This window comes from Anabrus simplex, chromosome X (genome assembly GCF_040414725.1).
Source record: "Anabrus simplex isolate iqAnaSimp1 chromosome X, ASM4041472v1, whole genome shotgun sequence".
NCBI lineage: Eukaryota > Metazoa > Arthropoda > Insecta > Orthoptera > Tettigoniidae > Anabrus > Anabrus simplex.
Genome location: NC_090279.1, coordinates 217,513,851 through 217,538,185, shown reverse-complemented (window position 1 = coordinate 217,538,185; position 24,335 = coordinate 217,513,851). Strand labels below are relative to the sequence as shown.

General features: G+C 39.2%; 1 protein-coding gene across 3 annotated transcripts in view; it reads right to left on the bottom strand.

The window, feature by feature from the left end:
• LOC136886321 (bleomycin hydrolase) overlaps positions 1 to 24,335 on the bottom strand; it is a 63,677-nt gene that overhangs the window by 27,019 nt on the left and 12,323 nt on the right. For all 3 annotated transcript variants that reach the window (XM_067159055.2, XM_067159053.2, XM_067159054.2), the window contains 2 exons: positions 20,458 to 20,610; positions 18,832 to 18,924 (listed from right to left, as the gene is read on the bottom strand). In XM_067159055.2, coding sequence (XP_067015156.2) covers positions 18,832 to 18,924; positions 20,458 to 20,610 — 246 coding nt within the window. The remainder of the gene's footprint in view (positions 1 to 18,831; positions 18,925 to 20,457; positions 20,611 to 24,335) is intronic.

The following is a 24,335-nucleotide window of genomic DNA, read 5'->3' as shown; positions in this document are numbered from 1 at the left end:
AGCATGTGGTAAGTATTTTGCAAGAATATCACTTATTTATAAGATACCTGATCTCTTACTTGTAGAAGTATTGTTGAGAATCCATGCATTTGATATGCATTTTGGGCAAGTAACTTCATACATTTTGGAAATAGCACGATTTAATTTCACGGACCCAAAAAATCGTATCGCATGCAAGGCTGTCTTATATTGTTCTCCTTATACAAACTAACTAAATGTTCTACTTGCTGTAGGATGATTCTGATCTCAACATAATGAGTAAAAGACATGTTTCTTATTTTATTTCAGTCTTTATGTGGCCAAGATAACTGAAGTGCTTGAGGAAAAGGACGAGGAAGACAGTGATGACAATGAGAATGTAGTATATGCTGCAGTTACGGCAGAGGGTAGGGAGACAGACGTTGACAGTGATAAAACTGATGATGAACATGAAGGTAACCTTAACCACCTTGGTTGGAGGATCATGATCAGCTCATGTGAAATACAGACTAGTGACGCAGACCTTGAACCTACACCAGGACCCATCACGTCTGGTTCAAAAGTTGCTCAGGTACCTGAAACGGATGGTGGACTCCTGCGAAAGGAGAAATGTGTTTGTGTGAAGAAAAACTAAAATTTTACATGAAGGAAATCAGATCCTCATCTTGTGTTGAAAACTCAGTGTGACCAATACCTTGAGACTGCAGAAACATGCTGAACACCAATGCAATTTTTTCATTTGTTTTATTCAGAGAACTTGGTACGAAAATTGTATGAGGAAGCAATAAATATGCAGCTCAGAAAAATGTTATTCTCAGCCTACCAGAGTCAGAATTTTGGGTGCTGGCAGGAGGCCTGCTTTTATCAGGGTACACTAAATATTCCAACAGAAGTATGTACTGGCCAGCAGATGAAGATGTTCCCAAGCTTTTAGCCAACAGCATCTGCTGTAATAGATTTGAAAGTATTTTGCACTACTTGCATTTCAATGACGATGACAACATTGACCCAAACCTGAGACCTATCATCAATATACTGAATGAAAATTTCAGGAGCCATGGTGGATTTGAAGAGCATTTGTCTGAAGACGTATGATTCCATACTATGAGAAACATTATGCTAAGCAATATACTGTATAAGGGGGTAAACCAATCAGATTTGGATTCAAGAACTGGGCACTTTAAGTCAGGTCAGGTCAGGAAAGACTCTGCTACTGTATGTGACAGTAGATGGTACTACCTGCGGCTGTCTGGCCAAGGGTTGGACGGCCAATACCAAACCCGACAAACTAGGGGAAGGTTAGATGAGACCTTTGTGTAGGTAATGACTAGGGCCCGGATTTTTAGGTTTTAAACTATTTTATTCCTTGCTAGTTAACTGCAGTATTTTAACTTACTTATCCATTTCATTACCAATGGAGTAAATTACTTGAATCTTATAAAACCTAAAAATAACTAAATAAGACGTTAAAACCTAAAAAAAACTAAATGGGCTATTCAAGACAGTATTACGTTATTTTGAAATAGAAGTACCAAATATTAATGAAATTGAATGATTTTTTTATTAAATAAACATTATTCAAGACTTTTTGAAATGACTTCATCGTTTGGAACTGGAAGTGGTTTGTAAGTATAACTAGTGCGAGCGAAACAACGTGATACGATACTATTCCACTAGGGTACAGCCCAAATCAAGAGACAACCCCCTGGCGTTCACTGACCTGTATCTAGCAGGTACAAGCCCGCCTAACTTGCCAGCTTCAGTCCATCTCTCAGTGTGTACGGTCGACTACCGCCAGCTACGGTGCTGTTCACTGTTTAGCTCTATGCACATTATTATGCGACAGACTAAAATTAATTTTCCCTATAAATCAATTTATTATTGAAGGCAGTTTAAGAAGCTTACGCATCTCAGTAGTAGCGATGCCTAAAAGCAAGTCATCTCGAAGTTGGTTGATTCGCCAGTGGATTGGTAACGATCCGTACTTTACTACAGATGGCAAAATTATATTTTGTCAAGTCTGCCAAAAGCAGGTAAGAAATTATTTAGCATAACTTCAATAAAATAAAAAAATCCCCATTACTATAATGAAAAGTAAGTTTTTTTCTATTTGCTTTACGTCGCACTGACATGTCTTACTGCGACGATGGGATAGGAAAGGCCTAGGAACTGGAAGGAAGCGGCCGTGGCCTTAATTAAGGTACAACCCCGGCATTTGCCTGGTGTGAAAATGGGAAACCACGGAAAACCATCTTCAGGGCTGCCGACAGTGGGATTCGAACCCACTATCCCCCGATTACTGGATACTGGCCGCTCTTAAGTGACTGCAGCTATCGAGCTCGGTAATATCCGTTTATGTGAAGCGCTGGTTTCGGCAAACGTGCCGTGGAATACGCTGACCATAGCTTGTACCGTCCGAGATGCTCTTCGCATTCTTTAGCCACGAGAAAAACAGGATGGCAAGTTTTTACTTCTTTTGCGTGATAGTGCGGCATATATGACCAAAGCTGGTGAAGTATTGAAGAGTTTCTGCCCTAACATGCTGCGTGTAACTTGCATAGGCAATGGCTTACACAGTTGGCTGAAGAGGTTAGAAATACTTTTCCATGAATAAACAGTATTGTTTCTTCTGTGAGAAAGGTGTTTCTTAAAGCTCCTAGCTGCATTCTCACATTCAAGGAAATGTTGCCTCAAACTCCTCTTCCTCCCAAACCCATAATCACTCGTTGGGGGACATGGCTCAATGCAGCCCTATACTATGCCAATCACTTAGAAGACATTAAAAATGTTATAAATTCTTTTGATGTCGATGATGCACTCTGCATAGTGAAGGCTAAAAGAGCTTTCACGAACAAGAACGCTGTTTCACTTGCCTTCATTAGGGCACACTTTGCTGATCTTCCTGCAGCTACTGAGCGTGTTGAGTCGGCATCGTTGCCATTAAAAGATTCAATAGAAGTTGTGGACTCCATTTCGAAGAAGGAAATACCAGGACCAGTGGGTGAAGCCTATTCACTCAAGCTCACTAAAATTCTACAGTGGAACCCTGGATTTTCAGCAATGAACAGTGTGTCTGCAATACTTCAGGGAGAAGAAATTGCTGGCGAGGTACCATGGGGACCGAGAGCTATTGCTTCAATGAAACTTGCTCCAAGGACTTCTTGTTGTGTGGAGCGTACATTTTCCTGCTATGAGAATATTTTGAGAGATAACAGAAAAAAGTTTTACTCTGAAAAATCTGTAAATGTATTTATTTGTACAATGTAACAGCAAGTGAAAACTGTGTTCTGTGCTTCTGAAAATGATTCTTGATGCATTGGACGTAACAAAAATTTAACCTACATGAAGCATTTATTGTATTTGGGCATAAATATTTTGTTATTTTTAATTTCAGTTGGTATGGTGTGTTTGAAATGCTTTCATTAGGCCATTCTGTCCCATGTTTTGAAATGAGTGGTATAGTTTTGTACTAGAGAGGCATGAAGGTTACAATAAAGTACACAAAATTTGAATGAATAGTATAACTTTAGTAATGATTGAAATGATCATTAAAAACTATTTCAGGAAGATAAAAACCTAAAAAAAACTATTTTGAGCTATTAAAAAAACTAAAACGTGGTTTTTAGGAACCTAAAAATCCGGGCCCTAGTAATGACACAAACTCATCAGCTGTTGCCTTGCAGTGAGGCAGGGGACTGTCAAAGGCTAAGGGAGACAACCCCTGACAGAAAATCCTCTGAAACGTTAGGCCTAGCAAGTCAGTGGAAGAGAGAAATGTTAATTGCTTTCAAAATCAAAAGAAGCCTCGGACTGTTAAACAAAGCCAATAAGGACGCAAGTTCTCCTGGTATTGATATTAACAACAGCTCAACGCTCGATGCTCCATCAAGATCCAGCAAGAGAACTAAAATCTACAAGACAACAACCACAATCAGAGTAGCAACTCCGAATATAATTACTATGACAGAGAAAACAAGAGTGTGTTGGTGGTGGTGGTGGTGGTGGTGGTGGTGATTATTGTTTTAAGAGGAAGTACAACTAGGCAACCATCCTCTATATAACACTAATCAGAGGGAAAAATGGAAGGGATCCGACACTTCGAAAAATGAAGGTATCGGCCAAAGGAAGGCAAGGGCCACGAAAGGCGTGAAAATTAAAGACTCCCTAGCCCTCGCAAACCTAATAGCGTCGGGGTCGGAAAGGAACAAGAGTTGACCAAGATAGGTCAGGTAGGATAGATGAAAGTGAGGAGCCTGGCACAAGTAAGTGGAAGCAATGCCAGGACTCAGCTAAGGGCCCTGTGGTTGCCAACCCACGCTCCAAAGTTCAGAGCCCCTGAGACCCCTTTTAGTCGCCTCTTACGACAGGCAGGGGATACCGTGGGTGTTATTCTACAGCCCCCACCCACAGGGGGAGAAGAGTGTGTTGATTTGATGAAAATGAGGAATATTAATGTACTAGGACCGAGTGAAATCAAGTGGAAGGGACAAGGGTCAAAAGAACTCACAGAAGGTTATCATCTATATTGGTCAGGAGGAAGTTCAAGTGAGTGTTATTATGGACAATTCAATGAAACAGCAACTTCAAATCTGACAGGATTATCCAAGTCAATCTAAAATCAAACCCTACCCAGAACATTCAGTGCTAGGTTGTGATAGTTCAGAGAAAGACCTATTTGAAGAATCCTTGGAAGAGCAAGTTAGAGGTGAAGGAACCACTGTTATTGGCGACATGAATGCCCAAGTAGGGTCTGATAGGCAAGGTTATCAGAGCATCATGGATGGGGACCAAGGAACACTGAGGAAAGTAGACTCCTAGATTTCTGTCTCAGAAATAACATACTTATTGGTAATACCTGGTATCACAAACAGATAAGTCACAAAATCACCAGATATGGATGGAATAGGCAACAGGAGTCCATCATTGATTACCGTATAATCCCAAATATCACCCGCACTTTTCCCCCCAAAATATTGGTTCTAAATCTCCGGTGCGGATCGTATTCAAGCCGTTCATTCTCATAAATATTTACTACGTTTACATGGAGTATTGGAAAAGATTTGAATATGGTTACCGTACTCAATATACCACATGTAAATGGGCATTCAGGTCTTATTGTGTTTTAGTTGCGTTCTCGAAAACAAGATCGATTTTTTCTCAATACGGTTACAGTGGCATGTAAATGCGAAATGTAAGGCAATGAAATACGGTAAATCAAAGAATATGGGTTAATATGAAAGCTGCTGCTGCAGATGCTCGATCGTCATTTGCGAGAGTTGAGACTGTTGGTTACGGAAGTCCACCTCGCTCACATTCGAGTTCCGTATCTGTCCCGAGAAAGTGCTGTCTCAATAGTAAGCGATGGATTCAAAACGGCGCCTGTGGTTATTTACTGTGCGTGAGAAACTTAAAGTTGTAAGCGAAGCTGAAATATACGGAAATCGTGCCGTTGGCAAAAAGTACGATATTGATGAATCGTGTATTTGTGACTGGCAGAAGAAGGAAAAACCTCTAAAAAGTAACGGCGATCGCAGAGCGTTCCGCGGGCGGAGCGCAGTGTTTCCGGAAATTGAAGAACGACTCCACAAATTTGTGATAGAAAAATATGAGTCAGAATATGGTGTTTCTAGTGAAATGTGTCAACTGAAACCACTAGAGATTTCAAAAGAACTCAAAACACAGGGTCTTACTGCAAGCCACAGTTGGATCCGAAACTTTTATTGGAGAAAGGGATTGTGCATTCGGACATGCATATCTATTTCACGTCTCCCTGGGGCGAATGAAGAAAAATTAATGGCCTTTGAACGTCACATTATTCATTTGAGGAAGCAAAATTCTTTTCTGCTGTCGCAAATTAGGAATGCTGACCAGATACCTGTCTATTTTGAAACGCTGTTAGAAAATACAGTGGATAAAAAAGGTTCTAAAAGTGTAACCATCAGAACAGGTGGTGACAAAAAGGAACAATGCACGGTAATGTGCGTATTAGCGGATGGAACCAAAATCCCTCCATATGTGGTTTTGAAAAGTAAAACCCTTCCGAAAGGAAACTTGCCGTCCAGTGTTGTTAGAACACGAGTCCGGCTGGGTGGACAGTGCGTTAGTTGAGGACTGGGTGAAGTGCGTTTGGCAACGCCACACGGGAGCTTTGTTACAAAAACGAAACATGCTTGCGTTGGACAGTTACCAAGGACATACAACTGACGCCGTAAAAGATATGACGACGAAAGGAAAAACCGATCTTGCAATAATTCCCGGAGGACTCACATATTCTACAGCCGTTGGATGTGTGCGTGAACCGACCTTTCAAAACTGCAGTGAAACAGTTGTACACCGAATGGATGTCTGATGGTGATCACGCGTTAACACCAACCGGACGAGTGAAAAGGCCTGAGGTGGGACTAATATGCAGCTGGATCAAGACTGCAAGGGTGCGCATTCCCAACGATCTAGTGTCCAAAAGCTATAAGAAATGTGGAATTTAAAATTCAGTGGATGGTAGTGAGGACAACTATTTGTGGAAAGATGCCAGCGACGAAAGTTCCTATGGTGAAACTTCAGATGACGACGGTGAATTGTGAATGATCTGAGTATTGGACCGATTTTATTTATGATTTTTTTGATGATTTTAGTAATTGTAAGCTGTTTGAATTTATATTTGTGGTATATTTGAAGAAAATTAAATAGGTATGCAAGTTATTTAATTTTTATTTTTTTCTGCATTTTGCCATCTCAAATTTAGGGTGTGGGTCTTATTCGGTGGCGGGTCGTATTTGGGATTATGCGGTATATTAGCTTGATTAACATATACAAGGAATGTTGCTGGATGTGAAAGTGATTCCAAGTGTGTCTCTTGACAGTGATCATAGGCTCCTTGTCAATTATTTCAGGTTTAAAAGCTTGAAAGAAATAAGAACCATCCAGGACAAGAAATTAAAGGTATGGAAATCGAAGGATAAAGAGAAGGCCACAGAATATCAAGAAAAAATCCAGCAGCGAATAACAAAAACAGACACTGGAACAGTTGAAGAAGAATGGAAAAATTTCAAGGAATGCTTGTTCAAGACAACAGAGGAGACATGTGGAAGAACAAATGGCAAAAGGAAATGGAAAGAGACACAGTCCTTAAAAAGAACAATGCTTACAGAAAATATTTCAAAAGTCAAACAGACAAGGACAAAGAACTCCATAAGTTGGCAAAAAAAAGAATCAAAGCAGGTTGTCAGAGCAGAAGGAAAAAAAAAACAAAAAAAAAACAAAAAACGGTTGAATGAATGGAGTGATAAACTAAATGAAGATGTAGATGGCAACAGAAACACGTATGGAATGATGAAGAATAGGAGGGACAAAGAACAGACTAATTATCTGACTAGTGATAGTGGGCATCTCATTACAGATGACAGAGAGATCAAAGAAGAATGGAAGAATTATTTTGATAAGCTGTTAAATGTGAATATCACAAACATTCCATTAGATAGATTAGTTAATGATGGAAGACACTATAATAGATCTGACATGGAACGATACAGAATACACATGGAAGTACATCAAAACAGTAAAATCTCCAGGCACTGATGAAGTGTGTGGTGAAATGAACAGGTCTATGGGAGATGCAGGAAAGCAGTGGATGTATAGACTTTTTCACAAGATATGGAAGGATGGGCAGATTGGAAAAAAGTTATCATTCCACTCTTTAAAAAGGTGACAGGAAGAAATGTTCCAATTACAGAGGAATTACATTAACTTCCCAAGTGGGAAAGCTGTATGAAAGGATTTTAGAAAGGAAAATAAGACCATTGATAGAATTAAAGTTATCAGAGGAACAATACGAATTCCGGAAAGGCAGATCAACAGTTGATCTAAATATTTGGACTGCGTCAGCTAATGGAGAAGTATTATGAACATAATAAGGTCCAGGATATCAAAATGGCCTTTTATGCTGTAAGCAGGGACAAAGTCTGGGAAGTGCTAAGAAACAGTGGAATCAATAATAACATAATAAAACGAATTGAGAATTTAAGACATTGGTAGTCGCATCAAAACACCATCAGGAATGATAGAACCCTTTAGAATAACTACAGGCCTAAGACAAGGTGGAGTTCTGTCACCTCTTCTGTTCATTACTGTGATGAATGAGATTCAACAACAAGTATGCTCTATTTGCTGATGACATCTGTATATGGGGAGATTCCAAGGAGGAACTTCAGGATCAGATCAATGCATGAACAGTAACAGCTAAAGGGTACGGCCTAAGATTCAGTCAGGACAAAAAGTGAAGTGTTGGTTATGCAGAGAAGGGGTCAACCTGAAGAAGGTAAACAACTCAAAATGTCCAACAAATTCAAATATCTAGGGAGCATGATATCAGCAACAGGCTCCATTGAAGAGGAGCTTACCAGCAGGATTCAAGCTGGAGGAACATTCTACAGAGTCGTCTGAGACCTAATATGGAACCCAAAAGCACAACTGAAATGCAAGCAAGCAAGCAATTTATCTGACTTATTACACGCCAATTTTACATATGGGAGTGAAACCTGGACCATGAGGAAAAAGGATGAAGCAAGGATTCAGGCAGCTGAAATGAGATTTGTCCGAGCGATGGTTGGCAAAACAAGACAAGATAAAATTTGTAATGAGAACATCAGAGACATGACTCAGTTGGCAGAATGCAGGATAAGGCTGATGACACACGGAGCGGTTTTTGCCGAGTCGGCCGTCGCCTGTGATTGATACACAGAGCGGTTTTTGCCGACTGTGACGACACCACTGCCTGCTCGATACGCACCCGATGACTGCTTATAAGCAGTCATTTTAGATGCACATTAGTGAGCGTGACGTTAGGTGAGGAAGCTAGCTAAAATTACCGAAAAATAAAGGATTGTTCTTATTCTTATTCAAAAAGTCTACTTACTCTATATGTTTTTTTTTTTGTTTTTTTTTTGCTAGCGGCTTTACGTTGCACCGACACAGATAGGTCTTATGGTGACGATGGGATAGGAAAGGCCTAGGAGTTAGAAGGAAGCGGCCGTGGCCTTAATTAAGGTACAGCCCCAGCATTTGCCTGGTGTGAAAACGGGAAACCACGGTAAACCATCTTCAGGGCTGCCGATAGTGGGATTCGAACCTACTATCTCCCAGATGCAAGCTCACAGCCGCGTGCTTCTACGCGCACGGCCAACTCGCCCGGTACTCTATATGTCCTTTTACGTGTATATTATTGAATTTCAAAGATACTTCATGATATCTAATACAAGAATACCTACCAATGATGCAATCGCTGCGTAAATTCAGCCACGCCCGACTAGAGCGAAGCATCTTTTTTTTTTTTTTTTTTTTTTTTTTTTTTTTGCTAGGGGCTTTACGTCGCACCGACACAGATAGGTCTTATGGCGACGATGGGGCAGGAAAGGCCTAGGAGTTGGAAGGAAGCGGCCGTGGCCTTAATTAAGGTACAGCCCCAGCATTTGCCTGGTGTGAAAATGGGAAACCACGGAAAACCATTTTCAGGGCTGCCGATAGTGGGATTCGAACCTACTATCTCCCGGATGCAAGCTCACAGCCGCGCGCCTCTACGCGCACGGCCAACTCGCCCGGTGAGCGAAGCATCAAGTCGGCCGTGATTCAGCTGAATGTATTAAATCTATGGCGCTAGAGCGCACACAAAGTCTTCAAAATGCTCGCTGCACCGCCAGCTACACGACAGGCCGAGTTGGCAAATCTGCCGCCTGTCGGCGAGCACCGCTGTGTTTGTTTCATCCCATCTGATACAATAGAAACATGCGCCGACTCGGCGAAAACCGGTCCGTGTGTCATCAGCCTAACATAACTTTGTGTAGACTCAAATGGTATGGTCACATGCGAAGGATGAATCCTGATCGCATACCCAGAAAAATGTATGATCTGCAGTTAAAATATTCAAGATCAAGAGGGCGGCCAAGAATGCGATATACAGACATGGTGAAAAACGACATTCAGCAACAAGAAGAGGACTGGGACAACACTGAAGAAGGAGAAAGGTACAAAGACAGAAGTTGGTGGAGGGGCTTCATTCGTCGATCCATTGTATAGATGGAACGATGTGGGATATACTATGCTATGCTAACTGGGCACTTTGTTCTTCATCTGGTTATATGGTGTCCTTCAAAATTTATAGAGGGAAGGAAGAAAATGATGACAAGCAGTTTCGCTTAGGCGGTGATACAGTTATTATACTAATAAAGTAAATTAACAAACGCGAAGGGTTCAAGCGATACTTTGATAACTATCTCACATCAGTAAAATTGCTCAAGACACCTGTCTGATGAACGTTACTGTGGAACTGGAACTATTCGAGAAGGCCGTACCGAGAAATGCCCTCTCATAAGCACCACAGAAATGAAGAAATTGCCACATGGAACCAGCTATTTCCATTCTTCGGGCAAAATATTAGCTGTGAGATGGAAGGATAATGTTGTGACCATAGCAACAAACCAGGGTGAAAACAGGGAGGGAACCTGCTCTAGATGGTCCACGGAAAACAAAGGAAAGGTGAGAATCAAGCAGCCTATACTTTTTGTCGCTTATAATAAAGGAATAGGGAGTGTAGATCTAATAGATCAGTTAGTGGCACCATACAGAACCAGAATATGTAAAAAAAATGGTACTGGCCAATCTTTATTTACTTAGTGGATGTTTATAATGTCGATGCCATGACTGATAATGCGTAAAGCCTTGCTGGATGATAAATCGCAAAGCTTCCTGCAGTATCGACGAGATGTATGCGTTAGTTTGGTGAAGACACACGGAACTGTTTCTAGAAGAGGAAAAACCCGTGGGATTCCAACATAGATAGTTGCTTTGACGGAAGGATCCATGGGATTATTTCCGAGAGCACAGAAAAGAAATGCCGCCAGTGTTCAGGTAAAGCAAAGTTCATGTGAGGCAAATGTGACATAGGCCTGCATCCAAAATGTTTCAAGGCCTACCATTCATACTAGAAAAACAGTGCTAGTATAATGCCTCACAGTTCCCTTGAAGAACTCTGCAGATTGATGTAGTGTGTTATGCGAAGCGGTAGTGGCGATTGGGAGTTAGAAGTGGGGGGAAGCCACAAAAATGTACATTAGGTCTACAGACAACAAAAAGTACCCAGCTTTAAGGGCTCCAGCCTATAGCAGGGGAGAGGGTAGGAAAAAAAAAACCTACATAATGGTAAGATGTTTTAATGCTGTCTGAGCGAATTTCGATAGAGACGTAAAGGTTGAGTCTACCAAATTAAGTGTGGTAATAATAGTACTACACAATAAAACTTTCAACAAAGGGACAACAATTAAACATGCAATTACACAAGTAAAAAATCATTTAGTATTTTACAAACAAAGTAATAAACACATTGGCTGAGTGAGACTCCCAGAATGACGAATGTGTATGGCAAGCGGGTGAATCATACCTCAGGATCCATGACCTCACCTTTCTCACAGAACATACTACACGCTGCTGTGCAATATGAATCTGTTAGCCGCAACGAACAACATTTTGTCCGTATTCCCAGCAAGTATTAAAGAAATTAAAGGAAGGAATTAGCTGAAGAAACAATAGGGATTATACAAATTTGCTTTTTTATAATTTCCAGTTTCAGGCCATTTTTTATAACTCTTAGGTTCTTCAATCTGTCGACACTTAAAAAAAATGTCAGGAGGTTAAAATAGAATAAGGTTATTTTTTCTCCACAAAGTGGGAGGCGACTGCCCCCTCCCCCCCAATCGCCACTACTGATGCGAAGTGTGATAGAAGTACAGAATTTTGAGCAAAGCACTTGTTTGTATCAACATTTGAGCATGTTTCTTGTATGTGAATGTATTTCTAACTGATATTCTAACAAAATCAACAATAAACAAACTATTGTTGTGTTACACTGGTCTTCTCTTACTGAGTCTTCTCTTCCTTCCATGTTTGTCACTGTCATCCTTGCATGTGATCCGATTTTTCGGATCTGGCCTTCCTACCAAAGTACGCAATATTCCAGGTTTTATGCATTATAGATATTTAATGTATTTACAAATGGTTAGGAAAACATTTTAAAAAATAATTAAAATGCAACCAGGAAACTTCATGCAGTAATGGGTTAAGACTGTAATATTATCATTTAGATTTTCATGACCCGTATAACTATTCATGGTGTATATTTTGGGTTTATGCCAAGATTAGGCAACTCCTGCGACCAGCTAAGGACAGTTTCCCTAAATTGCAACGACCTGGTATCTACAGAGTTCCCTGCACTTGTGGCAAGGTTTATACTGGGCAGACTTTGAGAACGTAATGTACTCGCATTAACCTTTTCCCACGGACTATCTTTGACTCTCTGTCGGGCAAAACCTAGAGTAATAATTTGCTTGTCAGGTATAGTTGTGGAGTACCTTCATTAAATAATTTATTATGTAAAAACCACTTAAGATACCGCTTTCAAATTTTGTAACAATGGAAAATACACTATAGTTATTCTAAAATGATACAATGAGATCACCTAATTACATGCCCCACTGTTCAGAATTACACATAAAGAAGCATCCAATATGGTGCATGTTAAATTGCTTGTTCTTAAGTCAGTCTGAATTGCTGGACCTGATGGGGCTCTTATTTTCTTGGTAATGCAGAGAACGCAGGAATTCACCCTGAATCTCCCAATTTATTTCATTTTCAGGATCAGTCGGATGAAGATATTTAGATAGCAAATTGTTCTTCCTCTCGGACATACAAATTATAAATAATTTTTCACTGAATGGGATTGGAAGATAAATTGATATTAGTTGGAATATTATGTAATTAAGTAGAGGCTCATAGTCCAAACAGAATTAACTGGAGAATTAAAACTGATAATTATGTTTTTTACAAGTAGGCCTAAAAAGGAGACGGTACCTGAATGAACATTTCCTGTCCTGTGCCGTATTTCGATTTTCCTCAGATTCATATCCTGTCCCAACGGCTTCCCATACCATTTTCATTATCATACCTATAACTTCAATCTCACTATCATTGCATCTATCAACATACTGATCTAATTTGTAACGAATACTGTATCCTCCGCGCGCAACTGGTTATGAGCAGCTATGTTGTTGCAATGTGTTTACATTTGTCTGTTCTATCTAAGAAAACGTATATTTTTTTTGTTTTTTTTTTTTGCTATGGGCTTTACGTCGCACCGACACAGATAGGTCTTACGGCGACGATGGGATAGGAAAGGCCTAGGAGTTGGAAGGAAGCGGCCGTGGCCTTAATTAAGGTACAGCCCCAGCATTTGCCTGGTGTGAAAATGGGAAACCACGGAAAACCATTTTCAGGGCTGCCGATAGTGGGATTCGAACCTACTATCTCCCGGATGCAAGCTCACAGCAAGAAAACATATAAAAGAACACTTTATTTTAGAATTCAGTGCATGCTGGTTGTACCTAGGGAGCATAGGGAATTCACTGGTTCCTAAAAGTTATATGTTTAGCAGACAGATGGCAGAGGAAGACGGTTCGAAAGTCGAGTACGCTTTACTACGCAATCCGCAGGAGACAATGTGCGACTCCAGTACGCTTTACTACGCAACCCGCGGGAAAGAGTTAAGGAGCAGAAGAGGTGTATCGGACTCAACCAACCTGATAAATCATGATGTTATGTTCCAAAGAGTGGATGTTATTGCCTGTATACGCTAAAACAATATTGCCCCAGAATCATCACGGAAGCAGTTAAAATACATAAACAACCACATAATTTAAACCGCAATACCACCTCAGTGAATCATGGCTACCTGTTATCTGAACCATCAGAAAGTGATCTTCTGCCATGCATTGTCCCTAGATTTGGGCTAAAATGGCATCCCTATTACATCTTAGGGCACCTGTTTAAGTTCTCTGTTGTTTTGTCTTAGCAACAACTGATGCGTCGTGTTTCTTTCTTCTGTTTTCTCCTGATGAAGAAAGGCAAGGTTCCTTTTGAAACGCATTGAGAGTGTTTTATATAGTTCATTACACGGCATGAATAAACCTTAATAATGTTCGTGTTATAAATTACAGACAGCGACTGGTTACATCCTGTTCTTCCGAAAGCAATGTGGAAGATAAAAATGACAAAACTCGGCCCCAACATATTTCCTGCTACTATGCTCACTGGAGGGGGCCGTTACGGGTAATACTGACGTGTTTGCTAACTGTTGATTTTGTCTATTCTTGTCTCCTGATTGGCTACATATTGTGACATTCCAACTTTATGGCTCTGTGTGATGGGAGTGAGAAAATATTCTGGGTAATTTCTGCAGGGTTTTTATTGTTTTTTGTAAAGGTTCTTTGTGTTGTAATTCTCCAGCTTCATCTAAATTATTCTTTTCGTTTCTATAGATTTTAATAACTCCCTTTGTTTGCTTTCTTTTCTTCACTTCCTACTACGATCAGTAGAAGATGCACACTCAGCTCCGAGGAGAAAATTACATTCGTTAGACTGTTTGTATGTTCTAATGATCCTGAAATTACCATAACACCGAACAGTTGTGGAAATGGTTGAAAACCAACGCAAGGAGAGAGGGACGGGATGACGATATTGATCGTTTGTACCTTTTTGAATTGCTGTAAAGCAAAAGGCAATTTAAACTGCCTAGGAAAATCATGCCGAAGTAAAACTTAATGAAGCTTACTCAGCCTGCACGGCTTGCACAAACCGCTCTATGATGCTCATTTGTGCTTAGGTACATTCATAGTTTGTGAGAACAGCTACCAACTTGAGAAATGTGTGCACACGTTTGCGAGGTGAGATAACTGGTTTGTTCACAACACGAGGGGCAAGTCTTTTTGCTTCAAAATTTGCTTTACGTCGCACCGACACAGATAGGTCTTGTGGCGACGATGGGACAGGAAAGAGCTAGGAGTGGGAAGGAAGCGGCCGTGGCCTTAAGGTACAGCCCCAGTATTTACCTGGTGTGAAAATTGGAAACCACGCAAAACTATCTTCAGGACAGTGGGGTTCAAACCCACTATCTCCTGAATGCAAGCTCACAGCTGTACAACCCTTAACCGCATGGCCAACTCGCTCGGTGGCGCTAGACTTTGTTTACATGTATGTAATGCATGTACACTGATTGACCAAAAGTCACGGGAAAGGGTGTCCCATTAGAAAATGTGCTGTGTATGACCCCTGAGTGTTGCAGCAAGCTGCGGCGTAGCTGAGCAGTCTGTCACAGACAGCAGTGTCGTGAAGATGGCAACATGTCACGAGTTGACCGACTTTCAACGTTTGATTATTATCGGCGCACGTGTTATAGCATTGCAGAGATGACACATGAATTCGGGTTTCCGAGGTCAACAGTGTCGAGAGTGGATCTTCAATATCTTAGAGAGAATGTTACCACCCGTGTAAACCGCCGCACGGGAAGACCACAGGTGTTTAAAGAATGGACATCACGTCGCCTCCGCAGAACCGTACTAGGGGCTCAATGGGCTACTGTGAGTCAGATCACAGCCCAGTTGAATGTTGGGAGTCAGGAGCACATTTCTACCAGGACTGTAAGGAGGCAACTGCACCGCATAGGCTTCACAAACAGACGACCAACTCGTCTCAACATTGATTACTTTAACCATGATGATTCAATCTCATCCGTATTGACTTACATTCAATTTCTATGAAGCAATTTTCTGCCTTGTCAATACTTCACATTTTATCATAATTACATGTTTCGAGAGGTCAATTGCTCTCTTCCTCAGCAGTGCAAAACATCAAAGAAAAATCCTTGGACCTGACACATTTGTACAATAAAGTCATCAACAAAACAAATTATACATAAATCTTGAAATCGATAAAATATATTTTTTTGTCTAAACTTACTGCGTCATTTAGTAAAAACTTTAAAAGATAATTTTCAAATCATAAAATGAATAAAATCTATTAAGTTAGTCACTATATACTAAAATTTGAAATGCTGTCTGCTCTGTTCTTGAAAACTTCTCCTTTCCTCAAATCCTACACCTTTCTTCTTCTTCTTTTTTGAACGCAGAGGATCACTTTAGTCAATCCATCATTCAGGTCTCTTTGAAGGGATTGTTAGGGCTTTGCAGTCCATCCAGTACTTCTTCAGACGCTCCGATCTTCGTGCCATTTCCTTGGTTGAAAATATGCGTGTTGTTGGTTTGTTTTTGAGTAAGAGTAAAGCGGAGGTTTGTATTCAATTTTATCTTATTTGTGGTGTCTTCTGTTGTAAGGCCTATTTCCTTCAGATCCTCTCTTACGTCTCTGATCCATTTACATCCTGTTGTGGTATTTTTTGAGACGAGATTGTGTTGCACTAGTTGTTTCAGAAGTCTTGAATCCTGCATCCTCATGATATGTCCAAAGAATCCCAGTCTCCTCTTACGCATAGTATCTGTAATGGGTTCTAGCTTTTTGTACACACTTTATTAGGTATAATCTGCCACTGTCCATCTTCCTGGTATTTTTTGTTGATGCAGGGTCTTCCAATCCTCCTTTCAATTTTTGAAGTCTGTCAGTTTTTGATTGTTTAATCAGGTGGAAAAGTGTTTCTGCAGCATATGTAGCTTCTGGATTTATAACTGTGTTGTAGTGTTTTATTTTTGCATTAATTGATAAACATTACTTTTTGTATAATCTTCAAATCATAAAATGAATAAAACCTATTAAGTTAGTCACTATATACTAAAATTTGAAATGCTGTCTGCTCTGTTCTTGAAAACTTCTTTCCTTAAATCCTTTAGCTAACCTATTTGTTCTTGTTTGGATTGAGATTTTTTTTCATTTAGGTTATGTGTTATTACTTCTCCAAGATATTTAAATTGAGTTACTATTTTGATTTTATTACCATTTATGGTAACTTCTTTTAGTTGTGTTGGTTTCTGGGGCATAATTTCTGTTTTTTCAAATGATATTTTGAGGCCAATTTTATTTGCAATGTTTTGAAGTTCTGATATCTGGGTTCTTGCTTCTTTTTATGTCCACTACTAGTAATGCTAAATCGTCAGCGAAAGCCAGGCAATTTGTTTTGATTTTTTGGCCAATCTTTATTTTGGGGGGACATTTCCGAAACCATTCCCTCATTACCATTTCTAGAGCACAGTTAAATAATAGTGGTGAGAGCCCATCTCCCTGCCGTAGTCCAGTTTTAATTTCAAATATCTCTGACGTTTCACCCCTAAACTTCACTTTTGATTTGGTGTTAGTGGGAGTCAATTTTATCATGTTTATTAATTTGGGGTGTAGTCCAAGGTGTCTTAAAATTTTAAACAGAGATTCTCTATGGATGCAATCGTAAACTTTCTTGAAATCTACAAATGTTATCACCGTATCTCTGTTTCTTCACCTGTTATAGTCCATTATCAACTTAAGACTCACGATCTGATCAGGGCAGGGTCTGAAACCTCCTTGATATTCTCCTAGTTCTTTCTCAAGTTGTAAACTTATCCTATTAAGGATGATTATTGAAAATATTTTGTATGTTATGTCTAGGAGCGAGATTCCCCTGCAGTTATTAGGGTCAGTTTTGTCTCCTTTTTTGTGCAGTGGGTGAATGAGGGCTGTTGTCCAGTGTTCTGGCAGTTCTTCTTTAATCCAGATAGAGACAAGTTGTTGATCGAGAACAACTTCTGCTGATTTTCCTGCATATTTCCAGATTTCTGCAGAGGTCTGATCTTCTTCTGGTGCTTTGTAGTTTTTTAAATTTATTCAGAGCTTGGTAGACTTCCTTCTGAACCTGTGTCTATTCCTCAGAGGACTTTGATGTTGTAGATCTCTTTGTGATGGTATTTGTCCATGCATATGTGATCCAGTTTTCATTCTCCTTTAGTGTAGTCGGAGTGTTTCCATGCTTTGAGTTTTTTAGGTTTTCTCTTAAAACATGTAGATTTTGTAATTAAGTTATGGTTTCTACACAGGTCAACTAGTCTCTCTCCATTTTTGTTTGTTTTCTTGTGTGCTGGCCATTTTCCGATGATGTCACGGTATTTTCTTTCTCTGCCTAGTTGAGCGTTGAAGTCGCCCGTTAATAATTTTACATGGTCTAGTCCAATAGGTCTCAAAATTCTTCTTTACACCTGTCATATAAATCAGAATTTCTCCTCTTAACCTCACCGACCACGCAAGCCATTTTTAAGCGTCAAGTTTCAGCTAAATTACATTTGTCTGAACCAAAATAAATTAATGTGTTTGTTTAATAAAATGTTGAATTTTTGTTCTAATATGTTCTCTATTCATATCTTACTAAGTATTGAATGGCGGAAATATAAAACATTCCAATTAAAGGAATAATTATTTTATTAGTTAAAGTCTATATGGAACAAACAATATGATATTCAAACATAGTTAACAGAAGCCTATAGCCCTAAATTCACAATTGCTTCCATGCAAAGCCAGAATGGGTAGCGAGTACTGTATAAATATAAGTCAATGGAGTAGCTATTGAGGCCAGCAGTATCAAATAAGTCGCTCAATTTGTAATATAGGATTATAAAAGTGAATATATTTTTATGGGCGGGGTTGGCAATGAACACTTCGCTCTCCTACAGGCCAATGAGGTAAGATTTATACGATTCACCTTTCCAAATAAATGCACTTTGTGCTGGGCTGTGTTTTGTTAAGATCGCTGATGATGCATACAGCATTGCCGTGATTAGAGAGGGAGCAAGTAATGAAGTGAGGTGAGCTGCGGCCGTCATCGTTCCCGCTCCTCCACCTGAGCAAAGTATGGGTCGCACACAGCCATGACAGTTTTTTGAGGCACAGAAGGCCAGGGTGGAGGAGTGTGTTGTTACAATGCCAATTACACAGAAACAAAAAAGTGCAGGGGAACATGGCATACAATATGACAATCGAATTGTACAATAAATTGGTACTCACGTGTAATAAAAAGGACACGAGTCTTCCATCAACATCTTCGCCTCGGCGAGCGGTTTTCACAATATTATTGAGGAAGTAGTTACACCGCTCAATCTGAAAAACAGGAACAACCAATTAAAAACAAAATACTTCTTTGTTAACGGAGATGGTCAGGAAATGAACAAGCTATCATGTTATGTTCTTTTGGCAAGCAACAGTTTGATCCCAAGGCAATTCTCACACCTGAGTAATGAATACCGAGAAATCAGCATCAAACACACACACTGTGGGCTCACCGTAGCGATCCTGTCAGCTCGAAGGTCTGTATTCAAACACCTCCCACAGCAAAGTTTTAGTCTTTGAGCGTTACTCTCATTTATATTAAATCAATAAAAGTAAACTTCCACCTGTTTGATACTATATATTTGCTTTAAGCAAATTATTTGTAGAACACTTCATACCTTAGCAACATTTTCAGCTACATAACATTGCTTAGGTGAAATTACAGAGAACTTTCTTCTTCTCAAAAAATATCTTTAAAAAGTACCTTGCTATGCTTAAAACACAACTAATTTAATAAGATAAAATAATTAAAATATGTGGGGAGGGTTGAGTGGGGTCTACTTATGTTCTGGAGGGGCGTGCCATTCCAGCTGATGAGTCCAAATGGCACGTCTGGACGAAACTCTGCATAATGCACACGGCCTAACCACCCAAAAGCTGGTTCTATTGCTGTGATTATAAGATCTGCGGCCGTGAAAGCCTTTTTTGATAATTTAAAACAATTTCCTATTCAATTAACTAGATATTAAAACTTTGTTAGTATACAGCACTTTTGTTCATCTGTGATGTGTATGTTTTTCTTAGTTGTCTAGACAGAAAGCAGCATCAGTTGCTGCTAGACCCCTCCAAGGACACAGTAGGTTGCAGACATAACAAGACTTTGGGGAAGACAGCAATCAGCTTCAGAGGATCCCTTAATGAATAAAAATGAAAGAGACCCATTTTCACCAAATTAAATCAGAAGACAACACTCACTTCGGAAAAGAAGAGTAGCTGAAGAGAACAGTTTAAAAAAAGTTAAGACGGAGCATCGACATGAAAAAGTCCTTTTCAAAACCTTTTCTTTAAACGAACAACTGGCTTTAGTTGTGCTGTTATTTTCTTGCGGCTGCACAATTATTCTTTATTTCCGTGTGTCATTAACTTAAAATTAGCATCATAATATAAAAAAGGAATCATTGAAAATTTGCCGGCAATACCTGTTCCACGCATCTCTACAATACGATGATCCTCCAAAAAAATATGCATGCTGTCTATAAAACTGTTAATTTTACTAAGCGTCAGGTGCAGTAGACGCATTATAACTGCCGCTGAGTAGCCATTGAAGGCTCACGTGTTTTGATGCCATTTGGTGGATTTGAGATATTTTTTTTTTACAGGCTAACAGAATGTCATTCTCTCTTTTGTATTTTCCGAGAACTAGCGATGTTACACGGGAATCAGTGTGGTTACTGTGGTACCTGCCAGTAGTGCTCATTACTGTTATGTCGCAAATGCTAGACGACCCTTGATTTTTCACGTGAAATTCTGAGGAAAAAACGCTGTCTCGGAGTCAGAGAAATACGGTGTTTATGCAGTGATTACCTTGTCCCAGAAGAAGAGATAGCCCTGACTAAATTCAAACTCGTCCAAATTGTACTGCTTCATGAACGGGATGCGGATAACGTTCAAGCTGGCAAAAATCCAACAGCGGCCAGAATTCTTTTGATTCGTGATTGGTTTCCCTTCAGATTCCACCTGAAAGAGACAAGCACAAATGAATATCAACATAAGTTGCACAAGTATCAATAGAAAATACACAGAAGAAGACTCTTCAGTCAAAAAACACACACATACACACACAAAAATGCATGGAATTTGTTGTAGTGTTTTACTGAACTGAAGATCTCGACGTAACTTCAAAGTTGGTAATGCATGCGCACGCACAGTGGTTCAATCGTCATCATTTGTGTCCATTCTGTCAAAGGATCAATCAGCAGTGATTTGCATGTAGTGCTGTCAACCTTTTCAGTTCTTTACTCAGCCTTTCCTTAAACTAGTTCAAAGAAGATGGGAAATTCATCGAACATCTCCCCTGATAACAGCTCTTCCTGTAAACAAATACTTGTCCTGTTGAATTCCAACTCGACTCAAGCTTATTCGCCATCTCTCCAGCGACAACTTGGAACGTACTGCCGAATTGAGCAGCTCATCTCCCTACTCCCAAGTCTTCTAAGCTCAAAGAATGCAACATTTTTGTAACACTTTCACGGCCCGTACTTGCAGACATGGTATGGGCTTTTGTCGTGCCAAAAAAACAAGGTAAAGTCTAAGTTTCACAGAGAACTTTGCTGTCCGTCTCTACTGTTCAGGAGAAATTCTTCTACAATAATGAGGGTTTGAATTTAAGAATATTTTACCGCTGGAGAATCGTAGTGGTACGCTCGTTCGTCGCCAGGTGGCTCTACGCTGGCAAAGCTGGAATGAACCAACTGGTGATGAACGTACGAATTCGGAAAACACCAAAACAAAGAGAAAGTGTACAGAGCATGTATTGTGTAGTGCAACAATCCCTTTTTGTCTTTGAGTTAGGGATGGGTTGTGATTGGTTGGAGCTGGTACACGAAATCATCACTCCAAGGACCGGCCCTGTGAGGAGTGCTACGCGTACACACTCCAAGAGTGGATCGTTTATCGGGACTAGCACCAGTGCAATCACAACACATTCGTCGGTGCTTTACCAGTTCCACTCTGTGTGAGACCAAAACATGTGAACTGCTGCTGGCGCATGCGCATACATCTCCAAATATTTAAATAACGTGATTGCTGTCATTTACTGTCGTAGCTCCGCACTCCACACGGTAATCGTGAATTAGTGCAACATGTCTGACGAGAGAAGGAGAAAGTTGAGCCCTGTTTGGGATTTTTTGACTCCAATAGGAAAACAGACAGTTTCTTATAAAACGTTGGTTTCGAATTTAAAGTAGCATATTATCAGGAAGCACCCAACAGTGCGAATGCATTTATCCAAAGAGCTTTAGACACAAACGTTCTGCTCTAGGAACTGCGGTCCCATGCGAGTGGAATTTTTCAAAACCTGGAATGTTTTAACTGAACGCCGTAACCGGTTCAGTGCAGAAAAAGTTCGACAGATGTTATTTTTGAATGTAAATCTGAAATGAATTTCTTGTGATGTCAACCTGAAGCTTAGTGACACATAGACACAAAATGGTATAATTAATGCTTGAAGTAAGATTCCTTCTACTTTAAGTTATAGCCTATGCATGAAAATATGACTATAAACTAGTTGACAAATTTTGGAGTGGGTGCTGATTACTATATGCTAATATAATTATATAATAGGAACATCAGATCATTCTGCATAAAATTCAAACATTTGTGTTCCGATGTAGCCTATAACCTATTCATGTGTAGTTAATATTAGGAAGATAGGAAAACTTAAAAGGGTCCACCTTTTCAATACAAAAATGTTATAGTTTATTTATAACATATATTTGCACTTGGAACTAGTTTCGACGCTGTTTGGCGTCATCATCAGCCAAAATGTGGGAAATAGGCTAGCATGTAGGCATTTATATTACACAAGGCGTTACATTAAACAATACACATCTTACAAGGAGATAAAAACAGGGACGAATATAGAAACAAATGAATCGTTGAGAAAGCAAAAGTTATACATATTAAAAATAACCTTAACCACACATCTTGCAGTGCGAAAATATTCGTCTTAATGATTCCTGAATACAAAACACACGCGCACACATTTCTGAAGAGCCAGCATGCTGGAAAAAGTAAAGTGAAACCTTAAGAGTTCTTCTGGGAAGAGTTCATCATTTTTTCTATGCTCCGACTAACTAATGAAGTCTCCCTTGAGTTCCTGATAAACATATACAACAGGAAATTCTCCTTCACTCTCAACAATAGCTATAAAAGACCAACAGTAAATTGTATTTTAAATACTGTGCAGAGATGTAAAAGCATGATCTTGAACATGATATAACTTCTTCATTTAACCACCTTTGAAAGTCTCTCTCTATATTACATAGCTTAATTAACACCACCATTCTGTAGATGCACAAAATAATCTTGTAATCTTCACAGGTCCGGTATTCAGCTCGACAAGAATATAAAATTGGTATTAAGGAATACGTTTTCTGAGAGTTTGGAGGTTGACTGTGCCAGTATTTGTGGTGTATTGTTGCAGCGTTACGTGTAGGGTGGGGGCAGGTTTCTATGATGTTTATTATTGCGGGACATGAGGCGGTAAAGCTATCTCCTCGTAAGATGTGTATTGTTTAATGTAACACCTTGTGTAAAAAATTGGGTGAAATGAAGAAGTTATATCATGTTTCAAGATCATGCTTTCACGTCTCTGCACAATATTTAAAATGAAATTTACCGTTGGTCTTTATAGCTATTGTTGAGAGTGAAGGAGAATTTCCTGTTGTGTATGTTTATCAGGAACTCAAGGGAGACTTCAATAGTTAGTCGGAACATAGAAAAAATGATGAACTCTTCTCAGAAGAACTCTTAAGGTTTCACTTTACTTTTTCCTGCATGCTGGCTCTTCAGAAATGTGTGCGCGTGTGTTTTGTATTCAGGAATCATTCAAGACGAATATTTTCGCACTGCAAGATGTGTGGTTAAGGTTATTTTTAATATGTATAACTTTTGCTTTCTCAACGATTCATTTGTTTCTATATTCGTCCCTGTTTTTATCTCCTTGTAAGATGTGTATTGTTTAATGTAACGCCTTGCATAATATAAATGCCTACATGCTAGCCTATTTCCCACATTTTGGCTGATGATGACGCCAAACAGCGTCGAAACTAGTTCCAAGTGCAAATATATGTTATAAATAAACTATAACATTTTTGTATTGAAAAGGTGGACCCTTTTAAGTTTTCCTATCTTCCATTCTCAGTTCAATACGGACAAAAATGAAATTCTTAGATTTAAATAGTTAATATTATGTAGAGTATAGTAATAAATATGTTCAAGGTACTAAAATCTAACCTGTGAACATACGATATCACAACCCAGCATTTTCAAACTTTTTTTTTTTTTTTTTTGCGGCAAGAGGTGTGATACGTGATCTTAACTAATTTTGGGTCGCTGAATACGAATACGTTGTCCGTTTCTACGCATCACGTCACATTTTCTCACAATAGGTATATCAAAATAAGAGATAGACCTGAATATCGCATATAAAAAGTACTGAAAAATGTTGATAATTTAGGAAATATTTATAATTTTTTGTATTATTTTATATATTTTGAAATAGTTGAGTATTATATACAATGAATAATTATTGAGTATAAAATACAATGAAATATTTAGCATTTATTGTAATATAATACTGATTTACACAAAAAGACAAAGTAACAACTCTGAAGAAATGAAAGCAATTTATTTTGACAATTAAACGTGATTTACAAGCAAACAATGTGAATTTTGTTCAG